Source organism: Leopardus geoffroyi, chromosome C2, assembly GCF_018350155.1.
Source record: "Leopardus geoffroyi isolate Oge1 chromosome C2, O.geoffroyi_Oge1_pat1.0, whole genome shotgun sequence".
In the NCBI taxonomy this organism is placed as follows: Eukaryota; Metazoa; Chordata; class Mammalia; order Carnivora; family Felidae; genus Leopardus; species Leopardus geoffroyi.
Window position 1 is genome coordinate 144,598,920 of NC_059333.1, and position 26,143 is coordinate 144,625,062.

Below are 26,143 nucleotides of genomic sequence, written 5' to 3' on the forward strand. Positions count from 1 at the left end.
GAATTCAGAAAAACTGGAATTCCTACCAAGAAAAGGCTACAGAAGCTTCCCACAAGCATGTAGGCAAATATTCAGCGATACTCAAGAGCTCTGATATTCATGGAAATCATTATCACCTGAACTAATGGACTCAAGGAAGTGTTTGCTTTATCCTAAATGATGGAAATATTATCTGAAATAAAGATTTTTTTTTTAAATTTCAAAGTTAAATTTATCAAATGGGATGGGAGGAGTAAATAATGAACTGGGATATGGTCTGCCTGGTCATTATGGATTTTTTTGTAAGCTTTTCCACTATTACAGTTATCTAACAGTGATAATCTAACAGTGATTCTTAGGGTTCTGTATAGACTTGATATTACTCCCTTCCAGTGGCTAATCACAGAGACCAGAAGTAACCAAAGGAAAGCAGGAGCTGTCAACGGTGTTAATAACGAGGCGGTATAGCAGAATAGTTACGAACCAGAATCCTTCCTGGTTATGTCACTTACTAGTTATTCAACCAGGGAAGTAATTCTCATTGTGAGGGTTACTGAAGGTAAGTAGAGTATGCAGGACAGTGCCAGGGTTATTGTTAGTAGTAGTAGTAAAGGATTATTTGGAAACATATTTTACTTAATATCTGATGGAAAATTTCCTAAAATTGAATTATTATGATCCTTGACCTGTTTGGCTACTGAAAATAGTTTAATGATTTCAGGAGCTAGTCTAAAACAACTGTCTGAGTGCAGTAATTTGGTCCCAGGTTGAACTTTTATATTAAAAGTTGCTCTTTTTTCTTCCATGAACTCCGTTCACTGTAGCCACTGCAACCAGTTTCCAAGTAAGTAAAATTTATATATACTTACATAGTTCTCATTAAAATCACAAATAGAAAGCACTACCTACTAGGACAAGATTTAACTTTGGCCCCAGTCCCATGAAATAGAGCTGAGATTTTTTTAAAGGACTTAGTTTTAAGCAGATAGGACCCTGAAGAACCAATGTTCAAATTCTATACTTTACTCAAGACAATCGCTCAAAGAACTATTTTACTCTTACTTGAAACCCAAAGAAACCACATTTTCCCAGGCCACAGATCAAAAGGAAGATTACTAGAACAGACCAAAGCAAAGCAAATATAGAAACCTAGAGATCACATATCATAGGGGTAAACAAGCCTATATTCTTCTGTTGGTCTTTTGGTATTGTACATTTGCTAGAGCACAGGACCTTAATTCTTGGTTTTAAATGATGCAAATGAAGAAAAAGCAAATAGTTACTTTAGGAAGCTAGTGAAATATATAACCTGTGGCTAATTTATAATTTGGATGAGAATCAGAGAAACCACCTTCAATTTTATCTGGGAAATTCATTTATGTAGATGTCACTTTCCCCATAGGCGCTGGACAGTAGGTTATATAAATATGTTCCCGTCAGGAACTGTACCATTGATTACAGCTTTCAGAATATCCAGGCCTAGCCAGCACACTGGTCTACTTCGCCCACAAGTACAGCTGCCTCAGTTGTTCTGCTTGCTCATTCGTATCGCTGGCTGGTATTATTGTTAAGAATGCACAGATTTTCTTCCCCTAAACATCCACCTTGACCCAAGTCCTTTCTGGATTAGATCATTACTGTTTTCCTACAATTCAGTCTTAGTTCTTGAAGTTTGAACTCTTCCCTACTTACTTGGTTTTCTCATTTTCCCCATAGGTATGTCCCTGCTCTATGTAGGAATTAGGTTCCATTTTGGCAGAACCTCAGTTCCTATTAGAGAAGATACAGATTTTATTTTTGCTCCTAGGAGATGAAGAAGAGGGAGTAAGTGTCTTTTTGTTGCTACCTGTCTTCATTCTATGTAAATGTAAACTGAGTTATCATAAAAATATGAAGATCAAGGAAATTTTCCAGGGAAGCCCTTTGGAGCAAGTTTCAAGTGGTATGAAAGAAGTCGACATAAAATTTTCCATCTTAAGTAGATAACAAACTACAGATGGGCCCTTCTCATTTCTCCTTGAATCTTACATAGAACGGAGATGATCATAAAGTGTAGGTTTTAAAATTTATGGCTGGGTAAATTTTTTGGTTCAAGTCTTACCCATCATTTATTTAGCACTTTAAACTGTAAAGAACATCAACCTTGGATTTCTGGCATACCTGTTTGACAGCTACCCTGTTGTTTAGATGGAAGAACATTTTTTCCACTCAAAAGAAGTTGGTTTAACAAGATAAATGCCTGTAACGTGAATCAAATTAACAACTGATAATTAGTACCTGACCTTGGAATATATAGGCAAGGACAATATTTCACGTTCACTTCAATTTCAAACAAAAATAATTTATTTTAATTAAACAATTTCTTGGCATTATTCAAAACATTAATCAAGCCATTATCTCATACGACTTCTTTACAAAGGAAAGTTTCCAACCTTGCTTTTACAAAAGGCAAACCAGTAAGCTACATTAGAGATGAGATATAATATACAGCCTATGCAGCCACATGAGAAATAGTTTCTGCTGCTTTGTTATTACACAGGTAGTTGCTTCCTTTAGCTAAAGCCTGGAGTCTTGTATTTGTTTTATGCATATTGGGTTTTGTTCTATTACTTGGCAGGAGATTGTACTCCCTGGAGTCAGCTGTGTTCATTGGTCAGAATAAATTCCAGCATCTGACACCAATTCCATTAATCACAGACAAGCCTGAATAAGTGAGTAAGATAATAGAAAGACAAAAATATCTGTGACCAGTGAACACTGTTTATGTATGTATGCTATTCAGTTAATATAGAAGAGATCTGAGATATTCTTTTGAGTTCAAATATTTGAAACTGTCTATCAAAAAGGATAAAGGTCTCCTACATGAAACAGTTTATCTGAGGCAAAAGATGTATAAGCCAACTAATACATTATATTACAATGTTAATACCACCACCCTGAAAGAATTTAGACAGATTTCCATGTGAAGCCATCCTTGTTATATTTTTGTTTATACATGATAGGCCACTTAGAATCAAAAAGTTTGGGGATATTCCGTGATCAGACTATATCAATACAGCACAGAATTTGGTTTACAGAACCAGAATTCTTAATGTGGTTAATCAAAAGTCACTCTTACATTTCAAAACAAAGTCTAACAATTTATAAGTCGCTGTACATAACAAGCAGGTATAGACCCTTTGAAGAAAATGATTTTATCCAGTTACATATTTAGCTTTTTATTATGGACCACTGAAGGCACAGATTAGACTGCAACCTGTGTGATGCTCTTTCTACTTCTAATTGGATAATGAGGGATTAAATAGTTCACACACCACATAGGTTTTCAACTATTTCATCACTTTTTTCAGTTAGGATTTGAAGGATGTATGGGACAAAGTTGGTTTCAATGAGCAAGTTATTTCAAGTCTTGAAACCATTTTTTAATCACAATGTTACTGAGTCTTAAACTTTGAAACACAATAGCATATGCAGATGGAATAACCTATATTATTCAACTATAATTTTCATCTTTAAGGTCACTACAAATAGAACTTATTCACTTTGCCATTTGTCTCTTATGCAAATTAAAGCAACTTACAATTTTTCTCACATACTCATGGCCTCTTATTTTTATGAACAGATATTTAGGCATTTCACATGCTATATAAAACCATGTCCTAAAAAATTTTAATTCCATCCTTTACATGAGAGGCAGTTATTTACAATTACTATCAAAGGTAGAATCGTTTCTTTGAAACACCGTAAGTTTATTTATTAATTAGTAGCTTACATCTGATTCTTAGAACATGGAGCTGGAGGGTGCTCTTTCATACTGGAAAATTGATACATGATGTGGAGAACAGTATGTGCAAATGTATATACTGAAGAACTCTGCAAAAGTTTATTCAAAATCTGCTTTCAGTTAAGTAATTTCTTGAGAGCCACTGAGGGAGATAACAGTAACCTCATGACCAAATCATGAAATCTCTTCAGAATTAGTTCTTATAAAGGCAGTTTTGATTATGTTGATCCAAGTAATGCAGTGGTGGCAGGTTGGATAAAGGCAAAGTTTTATTTTTAGTTTCCCCAAATGCTGTCTCACTTGATTTAGGAGGGCTTGGGAATACCCAAGAATTATCTTCCAGAGAATTTCTGCCGTAAGAGTTGTGTTCCTGAAAGTTAGTACCATCATGAAGAATGGATCGCTCATTATCTGTCCATGATTGAAGAATTGCTTTCTCTGATAAAACCTTCATATCTCCTGATAAAGGGGAAGATGTGGTGTGGCAAAGAGTTTTGCCATTTGGTGACAGGGGGGAATGTCTTTTGTATGTTGCAGTAAAATTCGCCAAGTGCAGTTTTGTGCTGTCTTTCCCAAGGTCTTCCATGCATCCTATTGGGGCACAGGCTAAAAAGAAAGCACAGGCTAAAGGTCAGTTGTCACGGCATTTGTGATCCTAATTTGGCTGAATCTAGAACTGGAAATATTTCCAAGTTAACATGATCACTGGGGCACTATGATTTGAGACAGATGACAAATGATCGAGTTCTAATCCTGGATCACTTATTTACTAACATTGTGACTTTAGGTTCAGCCACTTTTTGTGCTTCCAAGTGTCACTTCTCTCGTCTGCAAAATGGACATGGTATTCTTGTCCTGCCTATATCATAGGACCATTAATAAAGGTGAAGAATTGTATTGTGACTAGAGAAAGCCTGCTTACTGTTTAAGTGTCCATGGAAACCAAGAAAGCTGTTCTTAAATATAATATTCCTTTGCTTATTCAAATCTTTTTTCCATAGGTGCTTCAAAATAAATTTTTTCTGCAATGATTATATTTTGAATTGGCGAGGCCCAAAGTAAGTTTTAATATACATTCAAAGGCTCTTAAGGATAAAACAGTTTGAATAGAATTTATAAAATAATTCTGTTCTTATAAACACACATTTCTGCTGTGGTCACAGTAATAAGCCAAGAGAAAAAATGAGTTTAGTACACAAGTAATGGCTTAGAAAATAAACTGAAGCGATTATTTAGCTAGTCTTAGCCAACATAATGGTAGTCTAAGGTTTTCCTCCCCTTCCAATTCAACCTACTAGGGCAAAATGCTAACAATTATAACTCGGGCTTGAATCTATCATTTTAGAAGAAACTGAACCATATTATAAAATGAGCTCATTGCCTTTTTTCTTGGGAAGAGGGGAAGGAGTGGAGAAGACCTAGAAGTAACAGTGCTCAACTTCTGGACAAGGGTGATATGGAGGTCAGGAAAAAAGATGATCTAGTCTGTCTCTACTCATCAAAGCACGGAGTTCTGCAGTGAAGAGCTGTGGCCTTGAGCCTGCCAGAGAACTTTCAGTTCGATACACCACAAGATTTATCCTTCACCAGCTCAGAAGGGACGCAAGAATGAGCCATTTCCAAATGTGGAAAGAGCACTTTTCCTTTCTTATTCTTTGGAGACCATATTTGTTATATAAACAGCCTCACTGAAAACTCCCTGTAAAATTATTCTGCGTTCCTTTTAAGAGAAATTTTACCTCTACCAATCAACACACAGTTGCCTCATAGGTAACCCTGGCCATTGGAAAACTCCAGGGTAAAATGAACCATAAATTAAGTTGGAGCCTGGCAGAGCACGATATTAATTTGCCTGATTCATAAATAACTCTGTAGAAACTAAAAGGGATTTTGACTTTAGTTTTCCTTTTTCCCTACTAGTTAACACTCCTGAGGAGATTTATAAAATACATTTCTCTTGTGCCCTCTTTAGGGCCAGTCCAAGGTGCATATAACTTTAGGTGCTGGTGATTATTTATTTTTTTTTACGAAAAGTCACATCTCAATTCCTTCAAAATAAACTTTTGGGCAAATTTACATTATACAGCTTTTCAGAAATAAAACTATTACGTAATAAAAGGCACACATGCACTGATTTTTCTCTGAGATATGCAAAGGGCTTTTGTAAAGTAGCCACTAACTACTAGGTTAGGCCCAAAACTCAAAAGTTTAGTCAGCCAAGCAGTTAATATGAAAAGCAAATCAATGCAAGTTTTTTGTTTCATTGAAAGAGATAGTGGGATCACAAACAGTTTCCATTCTAAACGGTCTATCCTTTATGGGAAGAAAAATTAAGTTTACCAAATAAAAACAAATTATGCATCAAAGTTAATTTTTTCAAAACTAATTTAAAGGGCTAGGTCTTTGATATATTCTGTGGCACTGGAATGAAAAATAGCTTTTGATGTCTTGATGTCTTTTTTTTTAAATATAAGGAGGAGTTGTGGTAAAAGGTCAACTAGAGCAAACTTAACACCTCAGCCTTATACACATAAGCAACACTTGGCTGAGAAAAAAAGCCACAAGGGGAAAAGAATACAGTACGGAAGAAAAAACACATCAGCAACACCTTTATGTGTGAAGTTGACCAGTATGAGAATGAAGCCAAAGCAGAGAATAGGTAGGCTGTGAACATACTATATATACTTTGGCTTATCAAAATCATCTGATGAGATTTCGATAAGAAACGATAGCCAGTTGCTCTTCAAGCTGTTTGGCTGGAATCAGTGGTTTCCAGCAAACATTAACTTGCCTTTCTTGACTGTAGTTGGGGTTTTCAGTTTTCTTAGTAGTTCAGCTTGTACTTGAGTCACCAAATGTAAATTAGACATCTCTCTCTTCAGTTCCCAGTATGCATTTTGCATATTGTCGCTGAAATGCAAGTTTAAAAAAAAAGTTAATGGTTATTTTCCTTACGGACAGAAAGGAGTGACTTGAAAATAGAAATGAGCATTCCTGCTCTAGTTTTGATATAAATTAAACAAAACTTCCTCATTAAATAATTGACATACAATTAGGGCATTAGAACAAGTGAAAAGATCTTATTCAATAATAATATTGACCTAGTTTCTAGCCATTAACTGAACTGTATTAAACAAAAGGGTATTTACCAAAAAAGAAGTATTATCACCAAGTTTCTTATAGTTCTCAGAATTGAGGTTTTTATTATAGCCCATAATGTGCAGTGGTGTTACTATCATACTTTTAGAATAAGGAGTATTTTCTTCATTTGCAAATCTGATACAGAAAAATAGTGACATTTATTCATGTATAGAGTTTTAATTTGTATTTATCTCTTGATTATTCGGTTTTGACGTTGTGAATTGAAATGTGTATCCCCAAACCCACATTAAAATAAAATTTAGGTTTCATGCATTCCATTCTTTTATGTTTGACTGGGCTGTCTCATATTGTTGGTTCTAAACCAATGTGACATGACAGCACAAGACAGGAAGAGCCAGATGATTTCCTGGTAAGGGAAAAGAAGCTAGAGAGAGAGAGGATTATATGAACCAGAATTTAAAGACTTCACAAATGCCTCTCATTTTCATAATTAAAAGTATTTTATGTCAATTATCTGAGCAGTTACAAATTAGCTATTTTAAACCTAATCTGTAAAAGTTTCATTCTTCCATTAAACATTATGTGGATATTCATGATTTTCTTTCTTAGGTTTTTAATTGCCAACTAAACTGAAATCTTCAATACATATTCTTACTATGCTATACAAGAATATGTAAAATATTAAGTATAAGAACTGATCTCATAGTATTCAAATGACCATTATTGCCTTTTTAAGACATTGTTGTAAGTTTAATAACAAGTACCAAATTAGAAAATGTTACTTTATGCTTCAATTTTTATCTAGCTGTAAACAAAAACCTTTAAACCAAGGGATAATATCTTGGTATCTACAACTAATCTCCTATTCTAATTACGAAGGAACAGATCTACTAAAAAACAATTATATGGAATGTAAGGTTACATACCTTTTTTGTCAAGATATTTCTTTCTATTCCACTCCAACCAACCACAATTCTTTCAACAGAAGCAGAATACACTTTATACTGCTTTTGGAAAAAATCTGCATGTTTTAATCTATTGTAAACGTGATTTGTCAAACAGCAGTCTATTAAAAATCACAGGCTTTTTGCAGGTTTTTGGTAAGTGTGAAATAATTACTTCACAAAAATTAGTTAACCACTTTACTTCACCAGTAAACATCTGAGATGTATGCTACAGTGAATGTTTCACATAGGAACCTGTCTTAAGTGTGAAGGGTTGTTGGTTCCTTGTTGCAATTCTGGGCATTCGGTATGCTTTCCAAAGAGTTACTCACATTACATAGCAGTAAGTGTAAGTGCTACATGTGCTAATTCATGCAGACAGTCATGATATGAATATACAGTTTAAAAATAGTGTTTAATTATTGTCATGAGATGGTAAATCAGTACCTGACTTGGAGAAAAGCAAAGCAAATACCCAAGACTGTGTTTGGATCCTAGAATAACGTTCACATTTAATCATTCAAACTAGCTAAGCATGTAAAATAAAAGATAGATAATTATAACAAGTGTTAAAGCAGTGTCTAATATACATTTTCCAATTCAATGAAGACTGCTTATAAACTAGGTTAAACTAAAAACTAGGTTGCCAACTTTAACATACATCTAAGTCTTTTTGCCCTTAAAGTCATATGAATTAAAAACAGATTAAAAAAAAAAAAAAGTCTAAATTACTAAGTGTAAGCTCTCCCTCTTGTGGATAACAAAGCAATGACAGTCACTTTACAGTAAATATTAAAGTGCTATAGTCTTCAAAGTGTGTTAAAAATTTATTTTTAACTCTACTTGTACAGAATATTTAAATCATTACTTAAGTGAGACTGGAAGAGGCAAGTTGTCATCCACAAGTCTTTAGCAGAGTTCCAACTAACCGTCCTTTATCTAGATTATTTTTGAGATTATATAGTCAGACTTCGCCCCCCACACCCCCAACCAGGAGTGTGAAGTTAGTTAAGTTTTGCTTTAAATGACATAGACACATAGACACACACACACACACACACACACACACACACACACTTTTTTTTCACCTATAAAGAAATTATAAAACTATGTGAACACTGAGGTACAACACTAAAGCATCCCAAATGAGAACCCTAAAAAAATAAAATAGGTGAAACAAAATAATGATGGTTGAGCATTTCTCCCATTTTATCACACCAACTTGGCAAACTGGGTAACCACATTTTCCATGTGAGGAAACAGGTTCAGGAGAACTTACTCCATACTCTAACATGTTGCTGATCAAAGTCATCTTTCAATCATCTAGTCTAATGACTGCCTGCTGCCATTTTGAGTAACATTTTTTAATATAATCACCATCCTCTTCATTAGACATTTACCAAGCACCTCCAATATACTCACTACCAACACAATCTTCTTAGCCCCAGTATAAAATCTCAACCCTCTAAATTTTAAATGTAAGTAAACCTGCTTAGCCACATTGCAAGGAGATACATGCCCTGCTTACAAACTGTGTAAAAGCCCAGTTTTCTTAGTTGACAATATACATTCAACTCTTCAATACAAAAGGAATATTCCTCGTATAAGAAAAATCAACTTTTTTACTTCACCCATACATATTTTTCTTTAGCTTCTGAAAATTTACTTTTATATCACCCAGAAGAACTAAAATCAAAGTATGAGAATCTTACCCAAGAGCTAAAGACTTAGAAATTTACATTTTGACCACTGTGATTCCCCAAAATCAACTCTTTCAGACATTTTTGATTGTGAAGCACAGCAAGGAATCAATTTACTCTGCAACCCAAACAACCAAGTTATAACAAACCATACTTATTGCCCTTATTATGTGTAACACACTCTGGTATGTTCTGTTCTGTTTTATTCAGTGTTTGTATAAATACTTAACTCACAAAATTTCACAATTACTAAGGGAACACGGCACAATTTGAAAAACATTAATCTATATTTTCTATATCTTCAATTTCTTTTTTTTTTATTTTTTTATTTTTTTAATTTTTTTTTTTTTCAACGTGTATTTATTTTCGGGACAGAGAGAGACAGAGCATGAACGGGGGAGGGGCAGAGAGAGAGGGAAACACAGAATCGGAAACAGGCTCCAGGCTCTGAGCCATCAGCCCAGAGCCCGACGCGGGGCTCGAACTCGCGGACCGCGAGATCGTGACCTGGCTGAAGTCGGACGCTTAACCGACTGCGCCACCCAGGCGCCCCTCTATATCTTCAATTTCTTAAGAACTTCACAATTCAAGTTTACCCCATACCTAGATCTGTTTAAGAACTGAGTGCAACAACCTAAAGCTAACACCAGATGAACACTGGTAAGAAACTGGCCAAATTTCTGATAGGACTGTAATTGTTAAAAGATGCTGTATACAGTAAAGGCCTCCAGTAATTATGTTAGGGAAATAGTACAGTACCTCATTTGCCTAGCAGTATGATGGAGGAAATATGAAAAAAGAGTGTTCCCACAAAGGGGGCTTTACAAATAACTGAAAATCATCCCTAAAAATATGTAAAATTGTACTTAAAGGTTTTATGGAAACATTCGTATGTACTTTTTTGCTAATGTAATAAACTTACATCTGAATTGTTCTACTTAAAAGTGATGAGGTAACTTACAAATATTAATAAAACATAGGACTGACTATAAACTAGAAATAGGTTTATATCATGTACATGGTAAGGCAAAGGAAAAACAAGATAAAATGCAGCTAGGAATGAGGCTAACATAAAATTGAATGATACAGAGTTTCCAAGGGTAAACAAACCAGAAGAGGGAAACCTGATCAGTTTGGCAATCCATATTGCTTACATAAAATAAATGCAAACCAACTTGTAAAAAGCTGTACATACAATTTCAGCACTAGGGAGCCATTAGAACATGCTTTAATCATACAGTTCTTTTAGCATACAAGTAACTTTTAGAGCTAAGAACTTTTAGAGCTAAGGTAATTCTTTATAAAAACTGTTTCGCTCAGTTGACACTCTGAATTAATACTTGAAGTTTAGAGAATTCAAAAGTGTACTTTGAAGCCAGTTCTATATATATAACCTGGTAGCCTCAAAAGGTTGACTCACCTCTTTGGACCTTCATCCTCCTCTAAATCCTGGTATATTCTTTACTATGTTGTTAGGTATATGAGGTCTTCAAAGACATTTCTGGGGACCAGTTTTCAAGTTATTCTCAGTAGATGTGATCAAAATTTATGTAAAATCTCCCATGAATGGAAGAAGTCTCCTTCTATATCATGTACTTCTAATACACTATACACAGCCCCTTTGACCTACTCTGATTCTAACATATTTTTTGTTCCCTGATTCTTTCCAAAAATGGTTTGAAGAGGCTTATAAAAAATGATAAATATAACAAAAGGAAACCTAGGTTGGCAGGAGAAAAGGTAACTTTGATTAAAAAAAAAAAAAAGACAACTTTGAGAAAATTACATGGATACTGAACTAGACACACTGTTTAAAAAGGAAAAACTTCTTGCTATAAAGCTGGATGAAACTTCAAGGCATAACTGAATAACTGTTCAAATGGCAGAGTTTATTAATTCCAATTGTTACGGTAATTGTTATAACCCATAAGGCCTAAAATACTCTAACCCTATAAAGAAAAAGTTTGCCTACCCCTGAATCTAGAAGATTGGCTGCAATCCTCAAATTCTGCCCTACTTGATCATTTCTCTCAATTAGGTTTTGATAGGAACAGGTATGAGCCATTTCACATTATTCGCTTTCACTCAGTAAACTCTGGAAGCCAAATGATCAAGCAATGAAGTCAACTCACTATTTTTCATTGGATGAAAGTATCCTTCTAGAGAAGAGATGCTAAAATCAGATAATTTAAAACACAGTACTTGTTACTCAAGTAAAAATGTCACATATTTAAGAAAAAAGGGTTAAAGTAACATATGAACTCTGATAGCTACTTTTGTTTTTACCCCAAATGGATAGTTCTTTTAAAATTCATGTTATGCGAAAGACTAAGGTGGTCCAAATTTGCCCTTAAGACAGAGTTACCGTATATGGAAATGTATAATTCTTCAGGTACAAACCAGGATTTATTACAGAATACTTTCTACACAGCTCCCTAAAAATCTAAAAGTGTTCAAAATTTTGTTTAAAGCATCACAATATGCACTTTTCTACTACTTAAGTTCAAACCTGCTGATGAACAGTTAAATGTTTTTTATAAATCCACTGTGATCAGAGATTACATGCAGTACCCAAACAGTATCCATTCTTTTTTAAAGTTAAATCACAACAGAAATCTAGGTAACCTATACAATGTGTTATTTTTGAATTTTGAAGAATGTTCATACCTTGAAATGCTCAGTCTTTGGAGATCACTGCTATTCAGATTGTCTTCCTGAGATGGATCCTGTCATTTGTTTAAAAATAAAGTTTTAAAGTTATAATTGTTAAGAAGTATAGATCTGTTTCCCAAACTAGTTCTTTATGATGTGGGAGTTTCACATATACAGGGGCCCATGGCTACAAAACATTGGGAAACACTGTTCAAGTTAAACAAATTCCTATGCTATAGAACTTCTCAAAACCTTTGGTATACAATAGCACATAATGAATAGCTAAATGGGTTCTTATTAGGTACTTTAGTCCTCTATACCAACTCCATTTTACATATCCAGTGTTTTCTAAACTTCTTTGGCTCTAGTGTCTTCACCTGGCCCCAAAGGATCAACTTTTCTAAATATAAATGACTGGAATATTGGGGGAATATAGAAAAGTCTAAAAGGGCCATAGTGGAACTCACCCTGGAACCTTGAATTCATTAATACCAAACAGTAATCAACTGAGTAAAAAACAAAAACAAAAACCCCTCACCATTATGTCAACATAGGGATGCTATTTCACACTTTTGATTTCAACTTGGAACCTCTGATAAATTTGCATTAAGCATTCCACTATTCCTATTCCTGGTTGATATCTTTACCTTAGTTGTGACCATTTTTTTTTTAGTTTTAAATCTCCCCTCCCCCTGCCAAATAAATTCTTATGAAGGTCAAGGACCAAGTCTTAAATTAGAAAAAAAAAAAAAAAAAATCCTTTTAATTCATCTTAACGTCATAAGTTTCTTAGTCCTTCAGATACCATTTCAGCAGTAAGCGAAAAGTGATTTCTAAAGTTTTTCTACTTTTAAATGTTTCTATGATTTATGATGAATTAAACTAAATTTATCCCCTAGCACCATCTAGTGGAAAAGAGTAACTAATAAGAATTGATCTATCTCATACATACACACACACACCCTTAAGAGTATTGCTTTTCTGGATTACCTTAAGTTTTTTTGAAATACATTCACTTATTAAATATACTATATACTAAGCACTATGCAAAACATGTTACATATTATCTAACCTTCATGAAAAAACAGTAGTATTTAAAAGTCTACTTTACAGAAAACAAGTTCAGAAGAATTAAATGATGTTCCTAATTTTACATAATAATTAGCAATACCGTAATTATGAGCCACATTTTTATAATGCCATGGTACCGTTTTCTACTCAGTAAGGAAATATCCATTATGTAAAAAGCTATCAATTTCCTTTCAAGGCAAATCCATTTACTGACAATTATAATTCAGAGCTACAAAGTACAGATCCTTTCTTACAAGCATATCTTTTTTTTTTTTTTTTTTTAATTTTTTTCAACGTTTATTTATTTTTGGGACAGAGAGAGACAGAGCATGAACGGGGGAGGGGCAGAGAGAGAGGGAGACACAGAATCAGAAACAGGCTCCAGGCTCTGAGCCATCAGCCCAGAGCCCGACGCGGGGCTCGAACTCACGGACCGCGAGATCGTGACCTGGCTGAAGTCGGACGCTTAACCGACTGCGCCACCCAGGCGCCCCAAGCATATCTTTTTAAAAGAAGCCTCTAAAAAAGATGGCAGAGTAGGAGGATCGTAAGCTCACCTTGTTCCACATACAAGCAGATAACATCCACATCAGTGTAAATAACCCACAAAATGACCTGAGGGATGACAGAACAGACTCTCCACAGCAAAGGTAAAGAAGAGACCATACTGAAGAGGTAGGAAGAGCAGAGAGGCCATCTGGAGCTAAATGGACCCATGGGTCTATCTGAAGGAGGGAGGAACATTGCAGGCATGGAGAAAGAAAAAGACTCACTCTCACACTAGGCACCCCAGGCATAGGGAACACACACAGGGAAGACAAATCCCCAAAGAATCCCTGTAACATTTGGCTTTGAAAACCAGAGAGGCCTAATTTCTCAAGTTCTTACAATCAGTGGGGCTTAACACCTGGGACTTGACAAATCAATGAGCTCAGCTCTGGGAGGGAGGGGAGGGCAGACGAATCAGAATCGCCGCCCTTGAAGGGACAGCATAATGAACCCCGAGAAGACACAGTATTGAAGCAGCACTGTGAAAAATGCTTCAGGTATATGGGAGAGAGATTAGCTGACTCATGTTAGAGCATGTGCTAGAGTAGCAGGGATCGCTGGGAGACTTCTCAAAGAAGAAAGGAGCTGGTGGGTGCTTCTTCTCTCCCTGGCCCCCCACCCTATTTACACGGACACGTACAGGACCAGTGCAGCACCCTCTCCACCTGGCTGGCTAACAGCATGCCCCACGCTTCCGCAGTTCTGCCCTCTCCAACCCAACCAGCTTCCATAGTTTTGGGCAGCAGCAGGTACCCTCCCACAACCGACCAGCACAGACCTTGCTGGCACTAAATATACTGCCCCCCACACTCTCTTGGGGACTCACCCCCACCAGCCATAAAGCAGTTTTCAAAAGCAGCTCCAGCTCCCCTCCCACCGTAGACCTCTCCCGCTCAAACTGTGCTAACACCATATGCCGTGCCCCAACATTCTCCTATGGATCTGCTCCTTTCAATATGCCCTTGGCCAGAACCCATCCAAAGTGGTAAAACCCTGGCACTGTGCAGGCAGCCCTGGGAGGGGCCAGCACCACTCCAAAAGTGACTCCTGCCCTGGGGAGATGGGAAAATAACCACACAGACACCAGACTGGCTGCAGCTGGAGCAGTGACTGGGGGGTAGACATCGGGTCTAACTACAGGGCCTACCCACCAACAAAAGCTTCTTAAGACACAATACAGGGAAAGTACCCTGAAGTTCAGTGCTACTGCATCTCTCGGAAAAGCCTGGTCTGCCTTGACCAAAGCCCAAGGTGGCCCTAGACTGGCCCACTAACAGAGGGACCAGACCCTTCCACAAGAGGCAAAGAAGGCAACTGCAGATGACTGAAGGCAAAAGTGGCTTGGCCCAAACAGGAAGGAGCACACACAGGAGATGCGCCTGAAATGTGAGGTTCTGGTGAACATGGGACATTGTACTTCTTGGCACCACAGGACCTCTTCTTTATAATGCCACTATTTTAAGAGCTGGAGACATAGCTGAATTCCCCAAGACATAGAAACAAACAAAATTAAGAGACAGAGGATTATGCCCCAAAAGAAAGAAAAGGCCTAGATCATAGCAAGAGACCTAAACAAAACAGAGATTAATATGCGTGGTAGAGTATTTACAATAATGGTCATAAAGATACTCACTAGACTTGAGAAGAGTGGAAGACCTCAGTGAGACCCTTACAAAAGAGATAGAAACCATAAAAATATAAACCATAAGAGATGAAGAACTCAGTAACTGAAATTGGAAATGTACTAGACGAAACAGTGCACCAGAAAAATAAGAAAGGATGAGCGAACTGAAGGCCAGAGTAATGGAAAGCAATCAAGCTGAAGAGAAGAAAGATAAAATAATAATAATAAATGAAACAGATTTAGGGAATTCAGTGATGCCATCAAGTGTAATAACATTTGAATCACAGGGATGCTACAAGAAGAGAATGAAAAGGGGACAGAAAGTTTATTTGAAGAAATAAATTTGGGAAGCTGAAAACTTCCTGCATCTGAGGGAAGAAACCAAAATCCAGATACAGGAGGCACATAAAGCCCCCAATAAAATCTAGCCAAGAGGTGCAAAGCAAGACACATTATATGACAATGGCAAAAGGCAGTGACAGAGAATTTTAAATGCAGCAAAAGAAAACACACACGGGAAATCCCACGTGGCTACCAGCTGATTTTTCACCAGAAAGTGTGCAGGCCAGAAGGGAGTAGCAGGATACATTAAAAGTGCTGAAAGAAAAAACCCTGCAGCCAAGAATACACTACAGAGCAAAGATATCATTCAGAATAGAAGAAATAAATGGTTTCCCAAACAAAGGTTAAAGGAATTCATCACCACTAAACCAACCCTACAAGAAATGTTAAAGGGGACACTTTGAGTGGAAAGGAAAGACCATTAGTAGGAATAATAAAAGGAGCACAAAAACAGTAAAATTTGTATCTATAAAACTCAGCCAAGGGATTCACAAAATAGAATGATGTAAAGTATGACACCATTTACCTAAAACATGAGGTGGAGAGAAATAAATACTGGATTGAAACCCAAGTGACCACTAACTTAATATAGACTGCTATCTGCATAAAATGTTATGTTACATGCAAACCTAATAGTACCACAAATCTCAAAACCCACTAATAGATATGCAAAATGTAAAGAGAAAGGAATCCAAGTATATCACTACAGAAAGTCAGCAAACCAGGAGAGTGCAAGAGAAGAAAGTAACAGAGTAGAACTATAAAAACAACCGTAAACAAGTAATAAAATGGCAATAAGTACATACCTATCAATAATTACTTTGAATATAAATGGACTGAATGGTACAATCAAAAGACATTAGGTGATGGAATGGATAAAAAAGGAAAAGATCCATCTATATGCTGCCTACAAGAGACTCATTACAGAACTAAAGACAAATGCAGATTGAAAGTAAAGGGATGGAAAAGCATTTGTCATGCAAATGGTGGCAGGGAAAAAAAAAAAGCCAGGTTGGCAATACTTTCATGGGATAAAATAGACTTTTAAACAAAGACATGGGGTGCCTGGGTGGCTCAGTCGGTTAAGCATCGGACTCCCAGTTTCAGCTCAGGTCACTATCTCACTGTTTCATGGGTTCGAGCCCGTGTTGGGCTCTGCACTCATGGTGCAGAGCCTGCTTGGGATTTTCTCTCTTTCTCTCTCTCTCCTCCCCTCTCCTGTTCACACTGTCTGGATCTCTCTCAAAATAAATAGACATAAAAAATTTTTTTAAAAAAGAACAGGAATGGAACAATTACAATAAGAATTGTAAATATTTATGCACTCAACATGGAAGCACCCAAATACATATAGCAAATAACAACAAACATAAAGGAAGTAATCAATAGTAATACAATAGTAGGGAACTTTAACATTCCACTTATATCAATGGATAAAACATCCAAACAGCAAATCAGCAAGGAAACAGTGGCTTTGAATGACACAATGGATCAGATGGATCTAGCCGATATATTCAGAACATTCCACCCTAAAACAGCAAAATACACAATTCCTGTCAAGTGCACATGGAACATTCTCCAGAATCTCATATCAGGCAACAGAATAAGTGCAACAAATTCATAAAGACTGAAGACACAGCATGCATCTTTTCCAACCACAGTACTATGAAACTACAAATCAACCACAAGAGAAAATCTGCAAAAAACAAAATACATGGAGGTTAAATAACATGCTACTAAGCAATCAGTGGTTCAACTAAGAAATCAAAGAAGCAGCCAAAAATACATGAAGACAAATGGAAATGAAAATACAACAGCCCAAATTCTTTTGGATTCAGCAAAAGCTATTGTATTAATAAGGAAATTTATAGCAATACAGGTCTACCTGATAATGCAAGAAAAATCTCAAACAACCTAACCTGATACCTGAGAGTTGAAAAGGAGAACAAAACCCCAAACCAGTAGATGGAAGGAAATATTAAAGATTAGAGCAGAAACAAATTAATTAGAAACTAAAAACACAACAGAGCAGATCAAGAAAACCAGGAGCTGGTACTTCGAAAAGACCAACAAAATTGATAAACCTTCAGCAAGATTCACCAAAAAAAACAAAAAACAAAAAAGACTCAAAATCAGACATAAAACAGGAGAAATAACTGACACCACAGAAATACACAGGATTGTAAGAGATTATGAAAAATAATATGCCAACAAACTAGAAAACCTAGAAAAAATGGGAGAAATTACTAGAAACATACAACCTCCCAAAATTGAAATCAGGAGAAAAAGAAAATTTGAACAGACCAATTACCAGCCATGAAATTGAATAATTAATCAAAAAGTTCCCAACAAACACAAGTCCAGGACCGGATGGCTTCAGAGGCGAATTCTATTATACATTTAAAGAAGAATTAATACCTATTTCTCTCAAACTAATCCAAAAAATAAGAGTAAGAAAGCTTCCAAATTCATTCTATGAGGCCAACATTACCCTGATACCAAAACCAGATAGACACTACACAAAAAAGGGAAGTACAGGCCAATACTGCTGATGAACACAACTGCAAAAATCCTTAACAAAACACTAGCAAAAGGAATCCTACTATACATTAAAAAAATCATTCACCATGACCAACTAGATTTTATTCCTAGGATGCAAGTGTGGTTCAATATTCTCCAATCAACATGATACATCACATGAACATGAGAAGGAATAATCCAATTAAAAACGGGCAAAAGGTATTAACAGACATTTCTCCAAAGACATCCAGATGACCAACAGACATGAAAAGATACTCAACATCACTCATCATCTGGAAATGCAAATCAAAACCATAAGGTATCACCTCACACCTGTCAGAATGGCTAAAATAAAAAACAAGTGTTGACAAGGATGTGGAGAAAAAGGAACCCTCATGTGTGCTGGTGGGATGCAAACTGGTGTAGCCACTTTGAAAACACTATGGAGGTTCCTCAAAAAATTAAAAATAGAATTGCCATATGATTCTGTAATTTCTCTATTAGGTATTTACCCAAAGAATATGAAAACACTAATTGGAAGGGATATGTGCACCCCTATGTCTATTGCAGCATTATTTACAATAACCAAGATATGGAAGCTGCCCCAGTGTACATCAATATATGGATAGAGGATGTGTGTGTGTGTGTGTGTGTGTGTGTGTGTGTGCATGCATAAAATGGACTATCACTCAGTCATAAAAGAGAATCTTGCCTTCTGCAACAACATAGATGGATCTAGAGAGTATGATGCAGAGCGAAATAACCCAGTCAGAGAAAGACAAATATATGATTTCACTCACGGTAGAATTTAAAAACCAATAAACAAAGAAAAAAAGAGACAAACCAAAAACAGACTCTTAACCATAGAGAACAAATAGACGATTATCAAAAGGGGTAGGGATGAGTTAAATATGTGAAGAGAATTAAGAGTACACTTATCATGATGAGTACTTAGTAAGGTATAGCATTGCTGAATCACTGTATTGTACACTTAAAACTAATATAACATTGTATCTTAACTATACTGAAATTAAAAATTTTTAAAACATAAAATTAAAAAACATATATAAATAAACAAGCAACCATAGCAGTCAGGCAGCCATCTAGCTAGCTTTTCAGGGGCTATGGCACCTAAGCTTGTAGGACAGGATGCTTGAAGCCTTTGAAGAAATTACAGTATGTAATCACAGGTTCAAAGGTATGGCAGTGGTTAACTTCAGATGTCAAGTAGGAAAAAAAGCATTTTGCTCAACAGGAACTGACATTAATTTCTGTGGTATTTCCCCTTTCTCAGGCCTGGGGGCTTGAAAGCAAGTTCTCATTGTCCAGTTCAGAGGAATTCATTTGGCCAAGGCCAAGGTGGAATGCTGTATTATTCTTAATGCCTGGCTCATCCTCAAGTGGTGGTCACATTCAATAAAGACTACATTACAGAAGAGAGAACTATCAGTTCCATTTAAGGACAGCTGGGATTCAGGGGAAGCATGCTGGCTGGCAGTCAGGAAGTATGGGAAGTAGTTCCCTTATCAGTTACTGGCATCCCAAGAGGAACCAGGGGTAGGTGACACAGCTCCTCAATGGAGTTAGAATGCTCTGATGGGCAAAATGGTTAAGATGAGAAATAATTATCTAACTGGTTAACTTATTTAAAATACATAAATGTATATATGGTTGTTTGACTCTAGACTACTAACCTTTACAATTTCTGTAACAATTATTTTTTTAAGATTTTTTTCCCCAAATTTTTATTTAAATTGTTAACACACAGTGCAATATTGGTTTCAGAAGCCGAATTTAGTAGTTCACCGCTTACATACAACACTCAGTGCCCTTCATAAAAGTGCCGTCCTTAATAACTATAATCCATCTAGCTGACCTGTTACCCTCCATCAGCCCTCAACCTGTCCTCTATACTTAAAAGACTCTTATGGTTTGTTTCCCTCTCTTCCCCACCCCACCACCACATTCATCTTTTATTTCTTAAATTCCATACAAGTGAAATCATATGATACTGTATTTGTCTTTCTCTGACTTGGCTTAGCATAATACACTCTATCTCCATTCATGTCATCGCAAATGGCAAGATTTCATTCTTTTTGATGGCTGAGTAATATTCCATTGTGTATATATACCACCTCTTCTTTATCATTCATCAGTTGATGGACATTTGGGCTCTTTCCATAGTTTGGCTATTATTTGTAACAACTATTTTGCATATGGTGCACGTGCTCTCACACTCTTATTATTTCTTCTTTTTCTATTCAGTACTATCTGTCATGACATCTAACCTTCTAATCAAGTTTGTTAGAACCCAATGTAAAGTTCTGGTAAACAGATTAGGTGAGGACCTGAGAGGCAACTTGTGTTTTAGTGGATAACTTTAGGCTAACCGTACTTTAGCAGCTCAGCAGGGCTTTTCGTTTTTGCTTTTTCCCAATTCTTACAACCTCAGCTATTTGCTAAAAATTAAAGTCCCAAAAGTATTAAACTTCTAAAAATTAGTAGATTGACAAGTTTTTCCTTCTTAAAAAAGAATCCTAAAAATTAAGTTGTATCTTGTAGTGTCTACATTAATCAAATTATTAAACAAAACGATAAACTTAAAACTTGAGTTCTCTTTAAGCTTTACAGAAAAAAATGACTTAAGGAAACTGAAGGAAAGGAGTTTAAAAGAATAGCTTTAATAAATTAATAAACTAAGGTTTTTTTAAGTGAGCTTTTTAAAACAAAATTATAAATTCTGGGATTATGCTAGAAGTATACAGTATATCAAATTTTACACAAAATGGCTAAAATGGGGGGCGCCTGGGTGGCGCAGTCGGTTGAGCGTCCGACTTCAGCCAGGTCACGATCTCGCGGTCCGTGAGTTCGAGCCCCGCGTCAGGCTCTGGGCTGATGGCTCAGAGCCTGGAGCCTGTTTCCGATTCTGTGTCTCCCTCTCTCTCTGCCCCTCCCCCGTTCATGCTCTGTCTCTCTCTGTCCCAAAAATAAATAAACGTTGAAAAAAAAAAAAATTAAAAAAAAATGGCTAAAATGGAAGATAAAGGTGAATTTTTCAAAGACTGTAACTCTCTAAGTAGCAACAATATAAGTTAACTCTACAAGTTAATCCTTAGTTACAAATCCTACAAATAGTACACAGTACTGAATACTGAACTTCTCAACTTAATAATTCTGTAGTACCATTTGTTTGGCTTTCTGTAGCTGTATTTTGAGATCACTACATTCTTTCCTCATCAGTTCCAGCTCTTGTTCCAAACCATGGATCTTCAGGTCACAGCTCAACTTTTCCACCTCCCAGTTTGATGAAGGTGGATTTAAATTCCTTATCACTAAAAAAAGGATAGACGTTAAAATTGTTATTTCTGCCTTCTACATTTGTTGCAATTCCATAGTAAAATGTACATAATGCAAAAACTAATATAAAACATGCACAAGTTTTTAAAAAACAATAATTACGTTCAAAGATCTATGCTAATGAGAATATAAAACCTGCCAATCTTGTTTTAGAATGTATTAATCATCCCTGTCCCTGATTTTCTATTTACATTAAAGTACAAGTTTGTAAGTCTGGAACTTTAAAATATACGACACTAATCAAATTGTAGACAAGTCAATAATCTACCTATGTAAGTCAAGGTTAAGACAGTGATAAAAGTAAATGAAGTGAGGAAACTGAAGCTCACGTAGCTAATCACTCCATCTAGTCCCCCCAGAGAGTTTGACCATAAGGCCTAGAACATGATGTCAAAATGATTTACTGATGAACATTCCACTGCAGAAACTCAATACAACTGGATACTGACTTACTCTCGACTAAATGCTTTAGACTCCCTACCTGGAAAAATCCCCAACCAGCTATTATAAGAGAGCTCATCTCAATCTCCTATCAAAAGGTCTCCCTCAGAGGCCTACTCTTCAGTTTGGCTCATCAGAATGTTTATGGGAACAGGCCAATACCCATATTGTTCCATAACTAATTTTTCACTCCAGCATTGCATCTGCACATTTTAACAGCCTTCAGAAATTAAAAAAAAAAAAAAAAAAAAGGAATTGTAACTACTCCATGACAGGCGTCTAATAGCAGGCAAAAGTTCATTAGAAAGGAAAAGCCAGGACATACCAGCAGGCAAGACGTTTTGACAAGGATGGGGTTCTACTCCTTTCTTCATCTACTTCATCACAAACTAGCCCTGAATAAAAACCATCAAATTTTCTCTAGGAAAAGTGCAATTTATATCTAAGGAAAAGTTAAAAGGGGTTGATATTTTGTGACAGCAGATCAGAGAAATTAACGTAAGCCTAAAATTATAAAATAAGTTAAGGCCTTAGCATACAGATAAAGAAAACTGGTAATGGATATAACACATAAATGGAAAACTGTACTGATTCCATTATAACATTTGTAACAAATAAGTGGCATACCCTGCTGAGTTTCCACCTCTGTCCTTAGCTGGAGAAGTTCTACTTCTTTAGATTGTAGCTGTTCATTCAATACTTTCAAAGATTCAGAGTTGTCTTTATTCTAGTTAAGTAGGGAAAATGCCAAATTACATTTGGTATAATCTGTAGCTTGATATATATTAATTTTCAGGTAGATGAAAAAAACCGATTCAGGCCTTTTAAAAAGTGAGGTGGGAAAATGAACCCAGTTTTTCGCTAATCTCTGTCTTTCAAACTTAGGATATTATTCACTGGCTTTTTTTTCTTTTTTCTTTTCATTTTTAAAAACATTGACAAATCCTACTATGTCATGATTTTTAAAAATAAGTTAGTGGCATTAGACATATTTAAGTCCTAAACATCATTACATACAAAGTATTTATTTTGCACAGAAATAAGTTACAAATAGTACTATTAAAAATTGCTATTTTTGCCCTGAGCATGTATATTTTCAATTTTTAATTTAATAAATATAAATGTTTATTTGTAATTTTAACCTTTCTGAAGAAGAAACTCATTCCCAATATATAGATATTCTTTTTAAACCAACTTACCATTTTGTCCAATTTGCTTTTCAAATTATCTCTATCAATGCAAACCTCTCGATATGCATGGTAGGCCTTATTTACTTGTTCACGTCCCACAGAACTTGTTTCTTCATCTAATCGAGCTCCTATAAGCTAAGAGAATGAAATTAGAAGAGAAAGCTTAAGAAGGAATTCTATACACACACACACACACACACACACACACACACACACACACACACAAAGAAGCCAGTCTTCTGATGACTCTACACCTTACTTTTTTTGTAATGCAGGGATAAAGCCTGGACTATAATTAAATAAATCATTTCACTTCCAACAATTAAGCTTTATTAAGAAAGAAAAAAAATACAGGTAAGTATTTTTAAAGTGCTCTATGTTATGCTTTTAATCAGTGTTTTCTGTCTTATAGCATATATTAATTCATCATACTAAAATACTACATCATTCTTTTATAGTACGAAGATGTTTTCCAAGCCAGTAGTATTTCATTTCCATCATCAGAAAAAGTGAGAAATGAAGGTATACTTGGCTTTTTAGAGAATAAACGTGTTAGTTCATTTAGTACTAGATTATTCCAGAATAGAAATTAATAGGATTATTGGTCACAAAGTACAGAACTATCTCCAATGTTAACTATACCAAATCACATTTTTCTACTTAGTTTAAAAATAAACATAACTATGAACTCCAAAATGTTACCTTTCTCACTCTATCCCAGTATATCACAAATTTATTTGATTATCATTAAAGAAAATGCATAGGAATTCAAAGACATCATGATTTTTACAACCGACTTCCTTTCTCATACTTCCCCTAGATGAATCAAACTCTACCAAGCCCCATCCTACAGTTTTTGTAACAAGATAATTCATTTCCTTGGCAGCTAAGAATCCATTTCCTTTCCCTTTGGTGAAGCTGCCGTTCATAAAATACTAATAAAATGATCTAATCCAAAGAAACATAAAACTAAGTTAAAACTTTAAAACTCAAAAACAAAAATATAAGTGTTCCACTTATATGGAACTTATAGTGGAACTTTGAAGAGTTCCACTATCCAAAACCAAGTAGATGTGATGATTTATAATGGGATCAGCTATCAAGCTTAAATATTCTATAACATTTAGGAGTGTCAGGTTTCTGCATGAAAAAGGTAAACAGATGACATTAATTTATCAGTTGAAAGCATTACTCTGTGTGTTGAAAAACAAAAGAGAATGTTCAGGTAAAGAAGATGTATGTCAATTCTGGTGAAGACCTTTTTAAACATATTAGAATAATGTTACAGGAGCTTCCTCCTTTGACACTTAATTTCATTTGTTGGCATATAATTTTTTGCACACATATTAACATGCTGAATAAAACACAGTTTATGAAGGTACGGCAATCTGAAAAAATAAAAATCTATTCCAAGTTGTTATTGGAATTTGTTATTGCTATTCCAAGTTGAATATTCTACAAATATTCATCACGTACATTATATGTAAAGTATGGTAAGTGCAGTATGCCCAGGGTTTTAAGATTAGAAGTGAGTTATTCTTGGAAATTTAGTAAACCATGGAAGACAGGATAGAAAACTATTTAAAACGTCAAGTATTTTAAATTATTAAGTCATAAAATATAATAAAGATAATAATTACCTTTTCTTCCAAAAATCTTATTCTTTTCTTTAAGAAAGAGTTCTCTTTCTCTGAATCCTTAAGTCGTTTTTTGATGTCTTCATATGCAGTGACAAGGGCAAAATGTGAAGCAACAGACTCATCTCCTGAATATATTGAGATTGGAGTCACCGTATCTCTCCTATGTGCTTTTTCATGATTCAGAATGCAGATATCATCTTCTACCAGTGCATCCATGACAGCTTTTTAAAAGAATATAAAATACAAATGTCTCACTGAATAAATGAGCAAGAGAGATGTATTTAGAATGAGCATACTGGGGCAATGTTTAAAAACTCTTTTCTTTTAGAGGCAGCATAAAATACTGGTAAAGGGCATGGACTCTGAAACCAGATTCTAGGAGCTGCATCCAAGTACTACTACTTAGAGCCAGTGTGGCTTTGGGCAAGATGCTTAATCTCTCTGCCTCAGTTTCCTTATTTATAAAGTATAAAAAATCGCAGCGACTATTTCACAGAATTCATAAGAATATTAAATGAGTTGATATCTATAAAGCATTTGAAACCAACCGAAGCTATTAAGTTTTAGAAAAAGTTGTGAAACCATTTTTATGGAAAGGATAAACATTTTTAAATACTTAATACCCATTATTTTCCACTTACATATTTCCACTTACATATATAAATACCAAGTTTTATAGCTTCCCAAACTATAAATTATCAAAAACTCCAAGTACAATTCATTACAAGACTATTACAGAAGTTTTAAGGCATGCTCCACTATATTCTTCCCATACCAGTAGTTGTTTGTTGTGCAACTGCAATAGTACCCATTAAAAAAACTTTAAAAAAATTTTTTTTTTTATTTTTGAGAGAGAGAGCATGTGAGGGAGAGGCAGAGAGACAGGGAGACACAGAATCTGAACCAGGCTCCAGGCTCTGAGCTGTCAGCAGAGAGCCCAACCCAGGGCCCGAACACATGAACTGCGAGATCCTAACCTGAGCCAAAGTTAGATGCTTAACTGACTGAGCCCCCCAGGGGCCCCGGAATTAACATTTCAGTACTTACCGTGTCCCAGTACCTTGTCCCATTCTCTTAATACTATCTCATTTAAACCCATCCAAACAATTCTATGAGGTAGGTATCATCTACATTTTATAGGATCAAAAAGGTTAAGTACTCAGTCCAAGTAAAAGCTAGTAGATGTTAGTTAGCTCTGTGAGTGTGCAAGTTATGTTTGTTTTGTTCATCACTGTGTCCCCAACTCTA

At 35.6% G+C, this 26,143-nt stretch overlaps 1 protein-coding gene and 1 long non-coding RNA gene across 5 annotated transcripts in view; one reads left to right on the plus strand and one right to left on the minus strand.

Annotated features, from left to right (window-relative positions):
* Nucleotides 1-2,299: 2,299 nt before the first annotated feature.
* The window catches only part of AZI2 (5-azacytidine induced 2), a 38,531-nt gene continuing 14,687 nt past the window's right edge, over nt 2,300-26,143 (minus strand). For 3 of the 4 annotated variants that reach the window (XM_045436397.1, XM_045436398.1, XM_045436400.1), the window contains 7 exons: nt 24,896-25,116; nt 23,265-23,390; nt 22,693-22,792; nt 21,451-21,599; nt 12,177-12,235; nt 6,555-6,673; nt 2,300-4,369 (listed from right to left, as the gene is read on the minus strand). In XM_045436397.1, coding sequence (XP_045292353.1) covers nt 3,957-4,369; nt 6,555-6,673; nt 12,177-12,235; nt 21,451-21,599; nt 22,693-22,792; nt 23,265-23,390; nt 24,896-25,116 — 1,187 coding nt within the window. In that variant the 3' untranslated portion in view covers nt 2,300-3,956. The remainder of the gene's footprint in view (nt 4,370-6,554; nt 6,674-12,176; nt 12,236-21,450; nt 21,600-22,692; nt 22,793-23,264; nt 23,391-24,895; nt 25,117-26,143) is intronic. The other variant, XM_045436399.1, reaches the window with a different exon arrangement.
* On the plus strand, nt 4,369-7,177 carry LOC123575729. Its single transcript, XR_006700958.1, has 2 exons — nt 4,369-4,821; nt 5,161-7,177. It is a non-coding gene; the product is annotated as an uncharacterized LOC123575729 (long non-coding RNA).